Here is a 17,336-nt window from a genome sequence, read left to right as displayed (position 1 = left end):
TTTTTTTTTTTTTTTTTTTTAGGCGAGGCAACCCTTGGTTGACCTCACAGATTGCAAGGAACTTGTCAGCTTACAGTCCCTTATTTTTTTATTTTTTACGCCTACAGCACCTGATCTTCCTAGGTGGTCTTCCATCCAAGTACTAACCAGGCCTGACCCTGCTTAGCTTCCGAGATCAGACGGGATCGGGCATGTTCAGGGTAGCATGGCTGTAGACTCTATTTTAAGATTTATGAGATTGTTTTTTTCTTAATATGATAAAAGTCCTCAGCAAAGGACTTTTCATAATATTCATGATATGTATGTTTATTGATAGGTTTTTTCTTTTTAAAATTCATAAGCACATGATTCCAAAATTAGTTTATATAAAAAGATAGCCATTGGAAACTCTAATTCTCATCTTTGTCAGGGCCTACTTGACTCCTCCATCCCACCCTCCACCCTGTGGTATCCATTTTTATTAGTTCTTATTTATCCAACCATTGTTTATACAGAGGTAATCAAAAAGGAAAACAAAATATGTTCTTCTCTTTTATAGGTGTATTTTCTACAAATAGGATGTTTTATTTCCTCCATCTGCTTCAGTTTTCAATTAGAAAAAAATAAAATCTTATTAACAAATTCAGTTCCTTTCTAGTAGTTCTCCTTTACAGTATAGTGCTTTTCCTTTGGGAAGTCTAATATATGGCAGCAGGAGTTTCTGTCACAGGTGATTTTTAAAAAAATTCCTTAATCTAATTAGGTGAACTGCAGTAGATCACAGTATATTTGAAAATTATTGAGTAGGAAAAAATCCCTTCAAACTGAACAGCCCCTCAGTGTGTTCTGTGTTTATATATGATTTTGAAGGTATGATATACACTGTAGTAGCATTCTTTAAAAAACAAAGCATGATCTTTCTAGTAAATAGTATTCATTTTTGGTTAAGTCTAATGGCTAACTTTCCTTTCTTTTTATTCATTGTAGTTAAGGCAGTCCCAGTCCTACTGCACAGACACAGAATGTCTTCAGGAGTGTAAGTAATGGTGGGACAGGAGGAGGCTTGGCATTGGGGGCAGAATTAGAGGTCACATAACTGTGAATATTTATCAGATATTCTCATAGTCTGCTCTTTAAGGAATTGTTTCTCGGTAATGTATTTCCTACTAAATATTTAATTTTTTATCTTAAAAAATAGTGGAGTTTTTTTGGCTTCAAAAACAAACTCTGTTCATTGAAGAAAATTATAAAAATAACAGAGAAGAAAAAAAGAAAAGGAAAAACTTCCAGAATGCTAAAAGATAACCACTGTTGACAAACTTGATATAAACCCTTCTAGACCTTTTTCTTGGCAAATATATGTGTAACAGGGCACCTTTTGCTGGTTGAACTGGAACATTGAGGCTGCTAGTACCAATTCCATACTCTTTTCTTAGCATCTATTTTCATCCATTGCTAGCTTTGAGAACTGAGTAAAGAGAGGCCGTTCTTTCCCAAGGTTTGAAAACTTTGGGAGCCTGTGAAGTCATTCCTTTGGTTCTGACATTAGCATTCTCAAAAGGGCATGGGCAGTGGAGAGGTTTCTCTCCATGTGGCTTTATGTGCAGTAGTGATAGTAAAGTGAGAATTAGAGCAGGAAGATGCATCCTACATGGTGACTGTAGCTGACAGACCTGATGGCCATTATGTGAGGCATCTTTTTTCAGTACAGAAATAACTGGAAGGGTACATTAAGGGGAACTAATAACTAACATTTAAGCCTGTCATATTAATTTGACTATTAAGGATGGAAGTAAGACATTCACAGGATGGTGAAGCCTGGCACAATTAGATTTCATATACATTTATAAAAATGGGATTACTTTGTATGTATTGTTTTTCACTACTATATTATGATATATCGGTATATATTTATCTTAAAAATATATACTGACTAAATAATATTCTATTATGGGGATATACCAGTTTTTAAATGAAGCCCTTTTATTGGAATCTTAGGGTGATGATATATTTTTTATTATTGTCACTGTTAGGGCCAATCAGAGTTCAGTGTCGCCCCAACTGCAGAAGGGAGGGAGAGGGATAAAGATGGTGCAGAATTGTAGTTAGCATTTTCCCTTACATTTTCTCTCTGTTCTTCCTTAAATGACTTACAGGTCATTGAGATTTAATAGTTTTATTAAAGATATACTTTAGAAAGACAAAGAATACCCCAAAGAGGCACATGGTCCCAGCGCTGCAACCAACACAAAAAGGCCACAAAAAAGAGAACCTAGAAGGGGGAAAAGAGACCAAGAGTGGGAATGTCTGCCTTATATTTGGGCTATGATGGGTGGTTCCAAAGGCATTCCTAGGTGATTGGCAAATGAGGTCATTTTGGTTGACATCTGGCTGTTATATAATTCTTTGGCTAGTGCGCATGTGCATACCTAGAATTCTACTACCATTGGGGTGTTCTTTGGGCAGTCTCTAGGCTGGGCCCCTATTCCTTTGTTCACCCAGTTACTCATGTCTGACTAGCTACCTAACATTATTATAAGCAATATTTAAACATTCTTGTATGTACATTTTAAAGCTCTTGACATAGTGCTAAATTGCTTTTATTAATAGGCTAGTTGCTTTTTTTTTTTGAAATCTTATTTATTTAACCAGGATGTCTGGCATTTTTTCAGCAATTAACACATGTGCAAGATGCTGATATACAAAATCTATACCCCTCTCAGTGTTCCCCCAAAGTAACTAGCATTTTCTTTTCACAGAAGAAGTAGCTGGGGTTGAGCGAGGACACGGGGGCAGGGAGGGGGGCTCACCCAGGATTACCACTGCCCCCGCCATTTGTGGAAGCCCCGGGGTGGAAATTCTGAGTTCTCACAGCCTATCTGGAGTATAATGACAACAAACAGGGTCACAACTTAGGCTAATTGCTTTTACTTAACATCTCTGAAGCTGAGTTCCACATTGTTACATATTTGAAATTAAAACAAAACATAAGTACCATTATGAAGAGGCTTGTTATTACATTATTGTTGTTACTGCTGTGTGAACTGGGTGTCCCTTCAAATTCTGTAAATATTAACAACTTTGAGAAATAGGAGCTGGTACAGTGCTTTGCCCAAAGTAGAAATTTTGTCAAAACGTCCATTGGTGCAACAGGGCAATTATGCTTCTGGACCAGAAGGTAATGTTAATGTGCAGATGTTGTGTTAGGTTGTTAAGATGATGGGCGGTGGTTCCCCCACTTCACATTTCCTTATGTTGCTTCTTCAGTAGCATTCATTAATCTACAATGTGCCCTCTGATAAGCAACTTAAATTTTTGCCTCAGCCGGTAAAGCTAAAACTTATTCTTACTAGTGAAAATAATTTTACTGAATTCCTTACAGGAAAACTAGTGTTTATTACATTTGTGATATTTGTGACCCTTGAGGCAGCCCCACCTGTAAACCAAATAGACTCTTATTTCTGGGTGAAATTTTACTTCCTTAATCTAAAGGCAAACTCTAGATCTTGAATATTAATTTAGTCATATTGACCAGTTTTTTTTCCCCCCAATTCTTTTAACATTTGTTGGAAATCCTTTTTGAGAGCCATATTTTTAAATGATTTAAGCAGTTGTTTCCTCTGGGTAATAGAATCACCTTTTCTGTGTATTCTGAATTTTTTCCAGTGAGCTCAGGCTATTTTCATAAAATATAAATCAGGGGTTCCCACTGCCCCCTTCTCAGGTTCATTAATTTGCTAAAGTGGCTCAGGAAAACAATTAACTTACTGTCACTGGTTTATTGAAGATACAACTCAGGAGCAACCAAATGGAAAAGATGCATAGGGCAAGGTGTGGGAAGAAGGGATGTAGAGCTTCACTGTCTTTTCTTGGGATGTCACCCTCCCAGCACATCAGTGTATTCACCAGTTAGGAACTCTCTGAGCCCCATTGTTTAGGGTTTTTATAGAGGTTCCGTTCTATAGTCATGAATGATTAAATCATTGGTCATTGGTGATTAACTGGATCTCCAGCCTCTCCTCTCTCTAGAGGTGAGGGAGGGGAGCTGAACATTCCAATCCTCTAATAACACTGGTTGTTAAGCTCTGGGAACCCATCCATCCCCACCCTGAAGCTTTGTAGGGGCTCACCAAGAGTCACATCATTAGCATAAACTCAGGCATGGTTGAAAGGAATTTCTTATGAATAACAAAAGATGTTCCCATCATCCCTATCACTCAGGAAATTCCAAGGGCTTTAGGAGCTCTGTTCTAGGAACCAGGGTGAAAAACAAATGTATATTTCTTATATCACAATTTCTCATTACCCATTGGGCCTGCCATGGTGTGTTGCATATATTTGAGATGATTTAATTGAATAGGAAGCTCATTACTTATGCAGTTGCAGAATTTAATTGCAGTCTGTTAACAGATCTAGTTGTTGCATGATTCTTTACATTGGGCTAAATTTTACTTCATTATGATGTCCACCCACAGTTTTGCTCTCTACAACAATATAGAATAAGTCTGCTCACTCTTCTGAAAGACTGACTGTCTTTCAGATAAAGAGTTGTATGGAAACCAGCTCAGTCACTAACTTACTTTTGAAGTAAACGGTAGCTGTACTGATAGCAGTTAATTACTGTATATAATCCCAAAATTATAGGCTTACAGCCTGTTGGTACATTGTCCACTTTCTATTTCTACTTTTCCCACGGGAAACCTGTGAAAGCGTTTGGAAATAATCCCTCTAGATCTGGCAGCTCATAGAGCCTCCCTTTCTACTCTTTCATCTTCCTTTGTCTAGCTAAGCTAGTAGCTTCATAGGGAATGTTCTTTTTGGCATCTTATTTATAATACTCATGTTTGCTTAAAACCAAAGACTTAACCCTTAAGCGAAACAGAACACTGTATTTTGGTATATAAAGCCTTTTTATATTTTTATAATTTGACATCTTTCCAGACCATAAAGTAAAAACTATTTACCCTGTTAAGGCAAATAATTTCCAGGAAGTGAGAGAACAGATTTTATATCCTCAATGTGATTGAGTGCACCTTAATATTTATATGTACATAAAGGTTATCACAAAAAAGCCCACAGTGGCCTGATCATTTAAAGGCCCATTTACCTCTTCATACTGACCTTAAAATAGCTGCTCCTGATATTTGTTTATATCAGCTATATGCAGTGTCAGGAAGTTTGAGTAGCATACCTATTCTGAGACTTCATGAAGAAGTGGATCTTGTCATCAGGGACTGTGTATAATCACAGAAAGCCTACAGTGATTTTATTCAACCAGGGTCATTCATTTCTGTTCCTGAATATTTCAAGAAGTCTAAATCAATTCAGATACCAAGATATTTTAAGGCTACTTTTTAGTTTAATTGAATATATTTAATTTTAGATATGATTCAAAAATAAAGAAGTTAATTAGTATACAGTGAAAAGTTGTTTTCCTACTCATTCTCTCATCTGCTCAGGTTCTATCTCTAGGTGTTATTAGTCTTCTGTGTTTCTTCCCAGAATTTCATATGCATGTACAAGCAAAATATGTAATTTGCCCCCTAATTTTGGACACACTATTTTTCACTGCTCATTTTTTCCCCTGTCAAATAGCATTTCTCATGGATACTTCCTTCAGTTTCTTTTACAGTTTCATAGTATTCCATTGTGTAGACATACGATAATTTATGAATCAAACATACTTTTCTGACATTTAGGTTTGTTTCAGTTTTTTGTTAATAATCTTGCATAATATGCCCACGTGAAAGTATATCCTAGAGCCAGTGTTAATTTTTTGAGACCTCTACAGATGAAAAACATTGACTGTGATCAAGAGGTTTGACTTTAATTGGTCCATCTGAGATGAGCCTTCAGTTAATGGAGAAAAAGAAAAATGATCTTATTAAATCTTGAAGGTCAAAAAAACTATATCCATTTAGCCTTTTAAGTAGAGAAATTCTACTGCCTACTTACTACCCTTCAGAAATTTGGAGGCATCCTTAACTTTTTTTTCTTCCTCCTCTTACCACCTGTCCAGTCAGTCCAGTCACCAAGCGATGTGCTTCTTCCATACTAGGACTATTTGTTTTTGACCCTTTTCCATTCCTACTTCATTATCTTATCCGATTTAGTTATTCCCAATAGGATATATCTGCCTTTAGTCTTTTCTGTGCTCAAGTTCAGGGGTCCCCAAACCTGTGCTACTAACCAGTACTGGTTTGTGGCCTGTTAGGAAGTGGGCTGCACAGCAGGAGGTGAGTGATGGGCCAGCAAGCGAAGCTTCATCTATATTTGCAGCCGTTCTCTAGCGCTAGCATCACTACCTCAGCTTCACCTCAGATTTTTAGACATTAGGTTCTCATAATGCAATGGTTCCTGGTGCGAAAAAGGTTGGGGACTGCTGCTAGTTGACCCTAATACTGGTAATGGCTAGTATTTATTGAATACCTGCTGTGTACCAGCCACTGTGCTAAGTGCTTTTCATGTACTGACCATTTCAGTCCTCACAACTACTCTATGAGATGATGGTAATGTTTCTATTTCATAGGTAAAGAAACAGGCATGGAGTTTATATAGCTAAGAGACAGTCCCAGTTCTTAAAAAGTTAATGACCTAATTAGGAGAAATAGGAAGCCATTTCTTCAAACTAAAAATGTGACACTAGTCCAGAGAAGAAAGGAAAGAGTGGGCAGAGGAAAAAGAGGTTTTTACATAAGAGAGAGGAGTATAGGATATAGGTGAATAAATGGAGGTTAGGTATAAGAACACACCAGAAAGAGAGAAATAAAGAGTACCCTAGGAGTGAATTTGCAAAGTTGGCAAATACTCTCAGCCAAACTAGTACTGATATATTTAAGCTTTTAAAATAATGCTGGTTCCTGACTCCATTCCTGAGCTGCTCCTAGATTAGATGGTGTGAGACAGGGTCTTGGAATCTATTGTGTTGATATTGTTACAAGCTATTCTGATGCACAGGAAGGCCAGGAACCACTGGTTAAAGAAAGAGTTAATATAGGCCCTTATATGAGGAAATGCCAAGCTGAAAGAGTTCATAGTTAAAGCAGTAGGCAGTAAAGAGTGAGTCACTGGGTTGGTCAGCAGAAATATGTTAAGAGCAAGTGTCTTAAGCAGACTTTTCTGGCAGCAAAATGCAAGAAGGAAAGGCTGCAAAAGGAACCAAGCTAGAAGACAGTTACAGAGAACTAAGGGTCATAATATCACTATGAGACTCTTAAAAAGGAGTGGGCATTTTGTCAGAGCTGCTTTGTTCAGAAATATGAATTAGGAAATTTATGATCTGAGAGTTAACTCTCGGAAGCTTCAGAATTTTTTACTTGCAAAGAGTAGCAAAAAGTAAGGGACCCATTTTCCAAGTTGAATAACATATGAGTTTACATTGGAGTTACATTTCTGGTCTATGCAATCAATCTCGTATTTTATTTCTGAGAGAGAGAGGGATACTGTAAGAGGTGATAATGTATAGAAGGCAGTTATCTTTTTTGACTAACTTTAAATAATCTAGTTTTACCTAACAGTTAGTTAGCTTATTTATGAATAAGCTCATTTATATAAAACCCTTTTTAAATATTTTCCAATTTTACTACCTACAGGACTAATACTTTTTAGGGGTCTGCCTCACTATGTGATAGTTTCAGAGACTATGACATAGCAAAGAGGTCAAGAGCACAGGTTCTTTAGTGAGACTCTATATTTAAATCCCAGCTTTGCCACATACTACCTGTATGATATTGGGATTTAACCCACCTTTCTCCCAGTTTCCTCATCTATAAAATGAAGATATGGTAGTACCTACCATAAAATAAGATTGTTAAAAAGATCAAGAGAGATAAACCCTGGTAAAGAGTAACTACTGAAATTCTAGCTATTATTTAGTAATAAAAATAGATAGTATTTGATTAAAAAAAAAATCACTCTTGGAGCAGTGTAGAGGACAGAATTACAGGAGGCAAGAATAGATGTGGGGAGATCATCATCTCAGTAGACCAGACAAGAAATGATGGTAGTTTGAGCAAGTGTGGGAGTGGAGCTAGAAGGAGACAGATCTGAGTGATTATTTAGGAAATAAAATTGACAGAAACGTCATAATGGGTTAAATAGAGATGGGTCATTGAGAGAGAACAAAAGGTGTTTTTATAGGTTTCTGGCTAAGGCAGCTGGATGAATAGAGACCCAATTTGGTGGAGCTTGGAGGATGGGGCAGGGCTAGATGCTCATGATTTTAGTTTGGGATATTGAATATGTTAAGTGCGAGATGGAATTTAGTCATCTGTGTTTTTAAGAAGCTGCTGGATGGTTCTACTGTATACCAGTTTAAGAACTGTTGATGTGAAGATAAAAAAAAAACTGTTGACGTAGATAGTTGGAGATTTGAGTCTGAAGTTCAGAGAGGAAGGACTGGGTATAAATTTAGGTGTGGTTTGCATATTGAAGGTAAATGAAGATACAAGTGAGGATGATAGTGTATAGAGCAAGAAGAGATGGAACCTAAAGTTGACCATGATGAGTTCTAAAATTTAAAAGCCAGAAAGAGGGAAATGAACATGCAAAAGAGTCGCTAAGTGTTAGAAAGAAAATCAGGCAGTGGTAATGCACAGAAGACGAAGAAGGTGTTTTTATTAAAAGGGAGAGAGTGGTCATGGAAAATGAGAACTGAAATTACCCATTAGGATTAGCAGCGTGGAGGTGTTAAAAGTGACCTTTTGAAGAGCTTTTGAATGATAATGGAGGTAGATACCAACTAGAGGAGGGAATGAGAGGTAGTAAAATATAGGCACCTCTCAAGATGTCAGTTTTGATAGCTGGACAGGGAAAGGGGTTGAAGGAGGAATTTTTTTTTTTCCAAAGAAGAGATAAACTTGATCATGTTTAAGTGATTATGGGTTGGCTGCAGTGGAGAAGGGGGTGTTGAATATACAAGAGAGGGGATAGTAGATAGATCACTGCGAGAGCAATGGAATCCAAAGCACAAGTGAAGAAACTGGTCTTAGTTATGAAGGGAGTAATGTTTAATATAATAAGAGGGACCAAGGAAAAGAATGGATATAGATATAGAGGAAAAAAGCTGCTGATGCATTGTGTGATGAGTAATGCAATTTCGGTGACTCTTTAAGTACTGTGTTAGTTGTTTCTGGGGAAGTGATTGGAACAGAGGCTTCATTTCTATCCAGCCTGTTCTTGGGCTAGCTCAGCTCTTTGCTGGACTTTTTCCCCTTTGGTCACTAATCCTTTGGCCTTAGCAATGCACCCATCCCTTCCCTTTCTTGGGAGTGAGCTCTGGGCCCATGGACCCCAGTGCAATACATCAGCTTAGTTTGAACATCTTGTCTGGATTTCTTTCACTTTTTCCTGAGGCAAGGAGAACTAAAACCAAACTTGTTGACAGGCTATTTTGGTAACTAAAGATACTGTGTTTTTCTTTAGAAATCCAATCTTCTATAATTTTTATTTCTGACAATTGAGTTCTTTAATATACTTCAATAAAAAAATCTGTTTCATCTATTAGAAATTTTTTAAGCTCATACTATGGGCCAGGCACTATAATAGGTACTTGTTATTCTGAATTAAATAAGATATGGCTGCCTCAAGGAGCTGGGAAAGACTGATGCTTACACACACACACCCTGACTTATTTCTCTTATAAATGCATACATTTTAAAATATCTAAACCCGAATCCAACTTCTTTTTGCAAAAAAAGGTCAATTTAATATCTCTTTGAGAATATCATTAAAGAGATCTTTAATCTATACATTATACAACTCAGATGTTCCCTTTTCCTTGACCTGTTTTTTTTTCTTGCCGCTTCTGTAATTAAAATGCAGAATTTCCTCCCTTACCACCACCATCCAAAGTAAAGTGTCCTTACTGTGTATCAGGTGATCTTAACCCAGGTTCTGTAGATCTCAGCACATATATGGATTGGTGGTTTTGTGAGTCTAGGAATCTTTCACAATCGTGTGTAAAATTGTTGAATGTGTATACATGGATTCATGTGGTGGAAAGAGTCCTTATTTTTTATGAAATTCTCAAAGCATTTTATTACCCCAAAATATTAAGAAATACACTATTAAAATGTTTATTTAATAGGTTTTGGCTTTTGACTATTTTATACCATTTACTATTTAGATTTTCTCACAGGAAGAAAGGGAAAATGAAAGTGCAGTATTTCATAATCGCACTTCTTAAAATTGTTGATACAATTTTTTATATTAATACAATTTTTAAATTGTATAATCATGTTATAATCATGCTACAGTTTTTCTTGTAAATACATTTTTTGTTTGTGTTTAGTACCAGGACCCTCTGTTGATAATGGCATCAGTATTACCATGATTTTAATGGCCTGGATGGTTATTGCAGTCATCTTGTTTCTACTGAGACCTCCTAATCTAAGAGGATCCAACTTAACTGGAAAGCCAACCAGTCCTCATAACGTAAGTGTTGTGGATTAGAAACTCATTGCAGTGGGGTGATGGGTGTGGCCTTGTAAAGGGGGATGAGTTTGTCTTGACTGAAATAACTGCATTAGGAAAAGGAAGATTTAATTCGTGCAATAAATTCTTCCTGTGTAGTCCCAGTAAATCTTGTAATCCCAAATGGTTTAGTCTTCATGTAATTACATATAGAGAGCAGCATAGTAGCCCAAAAATAATTTAAAAATGAATTTCAATCTTAGTCATATGAGAAACATAAAAAATGATCCATTTCATGATAATTTACAGCAATATTTCTCAATTCTCAGTCCTGTACTCCCCAGTTCTATCTACTTCAAAATTGATCCTTTGCTTCTCATGCTTCCAGCTTCCTAAATTATACTAGCTGCAGTCCAAATGTTTTTCTCCCCTCTGTCCTAGCTATTAAATACAGTAGAGACACTGAGTCTATCTGGCTAAATCCTCTTTTCCTCTTGTTTTCTCATCCTATTTCTCTCAAACTCATTTTTCCAGTTTTGTATCATAGTAGATCAGCTGAGTTGACAAAAGCAGAGGTAGGAATCATTCATATTGATAAATCTTGAGAGTCATGATTATAACTATTTTTAGAATCTTCTAAATGAAAAAGAACCTCCATGATAGAATTCCTTTTAATAATTTTTAGAACCAGTATGTGTGTGTGTACACACACACGCGCGCGTGCGCACACACACACACACACACACACACATTTGATTTGGATATCTTTAAAAATATTTCTGTGACGGATTCACTTGTTGAACAAATTATCCTACTAATTTCTTTCTTCACCCTTCACTATGTGAAATTTCTAAAATAATTGCTTCTTTTCCCTAATCTTGTGTTTTTAATATAAGAAAGTTCAGTTAGACTAATTTCTCATATAAATATGAAAGCAAATGTGCAATGTTAATTGGTCGGTGTTTTGTTTTTTTTAGGATTAGAACATTTAGATATGTAGCATGCTAGCTAATTTAATTAAGAGGGCATCATTAGCACTATATAAAAAGTCTTAAATTTATTTTTGTTTCTTTTTGGAAAGAGGGGTACCCGTAAAATATCTTGTATATTTTTTGATAAAGTGCTTTCTCAGCCTTTTTCTTACTTTCTGTGTACAGTTTTATTACTTTCATATCAAAGAGCAACTTCCTTAGTGTTTGGAGCTAAAGCAATCCAATTAAATAAGCTGATGTAGAAGCCATTAAAAAGTGACAGAAATGCAAGATTACAGTCCCCTGAACCTTAGTTCATTGTAGGCCAGCAGTTCTAGGAATAGTAGTCCCACTGCCATAAGAATATGCAAGAAGACATTGACTAATTTCAAGTAGAAAAACTGATCCCCCTCAACGAGAGCCTCATATAGCATTGTCAGAGTAAATAAATGGAATCTTTCTGAAGATTCTTACAAGTGCTGATCTTTCCTCTACAGTTCAGATGCTTTCTATTCCAAGTAACAAAAATCAGCTCAACCTGGTTTAAATAAGTGCTTTATTGGTCTATACATCAGAAAATCCAGAGATAGGGTCAGTGTTTAGAAAGCTTAACAGTGTCATCAAAGACCTCGTTTCTTTCCTCATACCATCAGCTTCCCTTCATTCCAAGGTGGGTTCCCTTTGTGGTCATTAGATGCCTGCCAGTAGCAACTGGAACTTCAGGTGTTCCCATTAGCATAGTGTAGATAGAAACAAAATTCTCTAGCTTCACTTTGATTGTACTGTATTCAATCATCACCTTAGTAAGAAGGATGAAACCACCTTTATTGGTTTAAATATCACCTGTAGAGTTGTTAGGGAGAGCAATTTCACTCATAACATACCATTGTTACACAATTTCACTTTCTTCCATACTGCAGGGAAGAATGAGACAAATGTCTGTGAATCACAGTCTCAATCTAGTGTTGCTTAATGCAAAAATATATGAAAAGCCCAAATAAGAATATGACTTGTGGTGAGAGGGTGGAGGGCATTGCTGCTCAGTTCTTACTATATGTGTTAGATTGGTTCCACTGGGATATAAGAAGTCAGTTCCATAATTTCTCTCTTTCTTATGTCAGGGACAAGATCCACCAGCCCCTCCTGTGGACTAACTTTGTGATATGGGAAGTGAAAATAATTAACACCTTGCACGACCAAATGAACGAAGATGACTAGAGTACTCTCTTAATCTCATTAGAACTGTTCTTTTCGCATCTGCAATATGGGATGGTATTGTTTTCATAAGCTTCTAGGAATTTTACTTGCAAGCTTATTTTTGCTTCCGGTGTTATCACCACTCCTATTTACAATATATTTGAGTAAGTGATTCTGTAAAAAGTTACATGAGCCCTTTAGTTATCCTAAACGTAAACATTCCACTAATTCTGTTTGTAACTGTGATCATAATTTTTATGATGATTTCTGGCCTGATTGAAGGAAATTTGAGACTTCTGCATTTAAATATTTTAAATAGTTTTGATAGATTTTAAAATTACTTTTTTCATAGGTATTTATAAAGTTATTTGGGGTTGTCAGAGATTGTATGAAAGAAAATTAGAACCACGTTCTTGGGACTGTGGCAGCCTTTGGAATATTTTACAAGTTACAGCTAAAATCTGTATTGTCCACTACAACTTGTGACTAGAAAAGGAGGAAAAAAGAAATGAAGTAATTGTTTGCTAAGTTTTTTTATTCACATAAAAATATCCTTAAAAAACTTTGAATAAACATAATTTAAATATGATGGAGGATTTACAGTCCATTATGTAACATTTGAGCCACTGTACACTAACTAGCCTTACAAGGTTCATGAAAGGAGGAACTTTTTTTTTGCATTTGTCAGATATAATCTATACATTAATAATCTCTATTTTAAAAATAGGTGCCTCTCACAAAGCTTTTCTGATCTAACACTTCCCCTGTTAAATGAAACTTATAGTTGTATTGGGGGCCTCTTTGATTACTGCCATTTGATTGCTATTTACTTATTTTATACTTTGAAGAAAAAAATTTGAATCTTTTGTTACCCTTATGACTTTACAAATGTTTAATGAATTATTGGTTTATTCCAAGGGAAAAGGAGGAATATGAGAAACAAGGATCTTTTTCTGACCCGTATCTCATTCTTGTTGGGTAATGGGATGGACTGGGGTGGGTAGGAGCATTAATACAGGTAAAATTTTGAAATGTATAAAAAGTAAAAGGTTCCATTGTTTTGGTTAGTTTGAAAGAAAATGAATACAAATGGCATTTTTAAGAAGTCTGCATGACTTATGTGGTTATGGAATTTTTTCCTAGCAAGTGATTGCAGATGATTTATCGGGGCTAGAAGATATTTTGCATCAATGTAAGGGTTTTTTCCCCTTAGACCTGTCTAGCATTTTATTGTATCGATCTGAGAATCTGAGAAATTACTTGTATGAATTGAATAAACTTCTCTATATCATTGTACTGTTTTAATAGAGTCTCTGATACAATTGATGCCCTTAGGGTGTATTTTTCTCTTTATTATGATTACATTTTGGGCCATAAACATTGTAAGGGCTTCATTTCATTATATAATGCATTAACTGCTTGCATTCCTCCTGTGCTCTTGGCTTTGTGCTCAACTTCTTGAAATAATATAACCTACTCTTTTTTTTTTAGTATATGTGCTGCTGAAGCGAGCACATTATAACCTACTCTTAATTACTTGTGCTAATGAAGCAATGTTGTAACACAGGTAAGTCACATCCTGGATAAGTAAACACCATAGAGTTAAGGTTTTTCTTCTTGCCGTAGCCTACTGGAAGCCTTCCCAGCTGTATATTTAAAGCAGAAAGGGCATGAATGGGTTAAGATGGAGCTAACTGCCTAATGCATTCCTTTTTCCGCCCTTGCTCCCTGAAGGCTTGCACATATATCCCAACAGTTCTCTATGCTGCTCGAAAGGCAATCTCTGGCAGAGATACTGATGTATTCACTGAATCAACAGTTCATAAATAATCGAGAATTGGCTTTGGTAGAAGACATGGCTATGACATGGAAACAATGTCTACTGTTTGCTAGAGACCTAGAAATCTGGATTTTTATTCCTGGTTCTTCATTTCTGTCACATACACTTAATTGACATTACATCTAGAACATTAACCTTTTCTTATACAGCCCATCTATTTAACTAGCAACAAAAGTTTTTAGTGGAATAGTAAGTCTTGGTTTTTTGCTTGTAAAATTTCTCTGCAGTCCTGAAAAAGACAGTGTACTATAGCATATAAAGTATTACTGTTAACCTAACTAGTAATTTAGATTCTTTTTAATTCTTAAAGCTTCTACATGTAAAATGTTAACATCTTTTATTAAACAGTTTTTTATTGAGCACATTCTTATTCATTACTTGGCTTGTAAACATTCACCTGTACTATGGCAACAATCATAGCCAATCATTTGAAATAATCTGGAAAAAAGAAAGATAAGTCCTGACATTTTAATCACTTTGGACTCTTAAACATTCCACAAATGCCATTAAGAATTTATTTTGTTTTAGAGTCATTTAATGTTCTTTTATGCAAAATAATGTTTTTTTGCTTCCCATTTGGAAAAAGTTAACATTAGAACTGTGTATAGTAAAAGATTTTATTATATGTCTATCCAAGCACTGTCCTATGGTCTTGAAGTCACATTTTAAACAATTTGCAGAGATTTTCTGAAGTAACTATTAAGTTCAGCTATTTGTGGTATGTGATTTGATTTGATAATGTTTATGGAATTACCAAATTCTTATATTTTCAAAGGAACCTTGGAAATTTATCACTCTGAATGAAAGTCTGTCATTCTAAATGAGTATGCGCTAAAATTTGACCAGCTCAACTTAAGACAAAACAACTGGAAGGAGAAAGTTTACAGTTAATGGGTTAAATTTTTGTTGCATATTAGATTTAGTCAACATTATAATATCTCTAAATGAAAAATCATAAGTATTTGTTACCATGTGTGATGATTACTTTGTTAAAAGCAAAAGTGGTCATGTGATGTACTAAGTGTTAATTGCTGTTTTTAAATGTTTAAATCATGCCAAACAAATCCGTCTGTGCCACCCAGGGTTTATTGTAATCTTTTACTGAGTATTTGGATTGGGATAAAGGGCTTGTACTATGCACTTTTTATTAATGAATAAATAGAAGACATTAGTAACACTCATTGTTTTCTGTTTGGCTTTTGTGAGAAGAGAAACAAATATCTTTTGTTAGTAAAATGTTAACATCTTTTATTAAACAGTTTTTTTTGTAAGACTTTACCCCTAACTAAAGACTTTCCTGAGAGAGAACTTTCAGTTATAAGAAAAATATTTATATATTAGCAGTATGGGGCCAGTATTCAGAAGTAGGGATTCTAAGAAGCACTAGGAAATTAATTGCAACTACATTTCTTTCATAATTCTATTTTATTTCTTCCTATAATATAGGGTCAAATAGATATTTGCTTTTTGGGACTAATATCCAACAGTGTTAATTATTCGAGCAGACATATGTTACCTATAAAGAGCTATATGTGTAACTGTATTGAAAACACTCAAAAGTGAAAATTTGCTTTTGTTCTGTAACCTGGAATTGATCCATATACAAAAAATCATTAAAACCTATACATATGTAAAAATGGTAAAATTGCTCTGGCATGATTATGATGTCAGTGTGTGATACTTAAATGTTATTTCAAATAGCAACATTTGTGAAATACATAATTGCTGGAGATAGTTAATGGTTTTAATCTAAAGTTTGTCATGTGTGTATGTAAGTAGATAACTAGATCCTCAGTAAAACTAAGTTTTCATTTAATGACTCTGAATACTAGTACTCCTCCCAGAAAATGGAATTTAATAAAATAAGTTTTTTGCTTCCTGCCATTACACCTGGTTTTCTCATTCAGAATCTCAATTTCTAGAGTTGCCTCCCCCATAAATGTTTCATAAATACCATGATTATCTCTTATGCTAAGATTTTATTTTCACTTACAGTTGACATACAATATTAGTTTCAGGTATACAACATAGTGATTAGGCATTTATATAACTTAACAAAATGATCACCTTGTGCTAACATTTTGAAGAACTGGAGTGTTCAGTGTGATCTTTTCTCATGGGGAACTTAATTTTACATATCTTTTCTCAAATGAACTATGTTGGTTCAATAAACATCTCAGCAGGTGTTTTTATTGTTTACTGCTTAACTGTTTATGCTTTAAAATGTATGCTATTCAGGAATAGATTATAGAAATTATTTTAAACATCAGATGCCAAATTAAGATGTTTATTAAAAGGGAGGTAGAAGGAGATATCTGGGAGGCAGGGAATACCTAAAGGTGAAGAACAATATGTGTAGTTTTAAGAATAAAGCAACTTTGATATAAAAAAAAAATGTATTCTCTTATACAAAACTGCTTATTTCTAGGAATTTTAGGACTGAGAAAAAAACTTTAAAATCCCTGCCATGTCAGAGGCTTTACCTCTTAAATATCTGGTCCTATACTGCTTATAACTTTAGACACTCAGGCTGTATCTTGATGGTTAATGGATTTCAATTGCATTGATTCTATTTGTTTTGAAAAACTGAGCAGAATTATTTAAAAAGCACAAATACTACATGGCAGATTCAGCATTATTGAGTAAGTCTCTTATGTTGTTTTTAAAGAAATGAATCCATCATATGGTCTCTCATTAATTCAGTAACAAAGGAAGAGGGGCTTTCAATACAAAAGGCATTACAGACCCTAGTCTTAATGTAGCTTTCCTTGACAAATAATTAGTATATGAACATTAAACTTTGGAAGTCTGGATGTCTTAAAAGGGATGCCTTACAATTAATCATCAAGTGCAATTTTGTGGTTACAATATATAGAACATGTAAATCTAACAGGAGAGCCTACATCTCCAACAAATGGGCTAAGATTTATATCCTT

The 17,336-nt window shown here is 35.1% G+C and overlaps 1 protein-coding gene and 1 non-coding gene across 3 annotated transcripts in view; one reads left to right on the top strand and one right to left on the bottom strand.

Moving 5' to 3' along the window:
• The window catches only part of SMIM14 (small integral membrane protein 14), a 66,265-nt gene extending 50,684 nt beyond the window's left edge, over nt 1–15,581 (top strand). For both annotated transcript variants that reach the window (XM_039844991.1, XM_039844990.1), the window contains 3 exons: nt 967–1,015; nt 10,271–10,413; nt 12,485–15,581. In XM_039844991.1, coding sequence (XP_039700925.1) covers nt 967–1,015; nt 10,271–10,413; nt 12,485–12,517 — 225 coding nt within the window. In that variant the 3' untranslated portion in view covers nt 12,518–15,581. The remainder of the gene's footprint in view (nt 1–966; nt 1,016–10,270; nt 10,414–12,484) is intronic.
• On the bottom strand, nt 99–217 carry LOC120588407 (5S ribosomal RNA). Its single transcript, XR_005649242.1, has one exon. It is a non-coding gene; the product is annotated as a 5S ribosomal RNA (ribosomal RNA).
• Nucleotides 15,582–17,336: the final 1,755 nt, after the last annotated feature.

Source organism: Pteropus medius, unplaced genomic scaffold (genome assembly GCF_902729225.1).
Source record: "Pteropus medius unplaced genomic scaffold, Ma_sr-lr_union100, whole genome shotgun sequence".
NCBI classification, from domain to species: Eukaryota; Metazoa; Chordata; class Mammalia; order Chiroptera; family Pteropodidae; genus Pteropus; species Pteropus medius.
The sequence above is the reverse complement of the archived record's forward strand: the minus strand, read 5'-3'. Positions and strand labels throughout refer to the sequence as shown.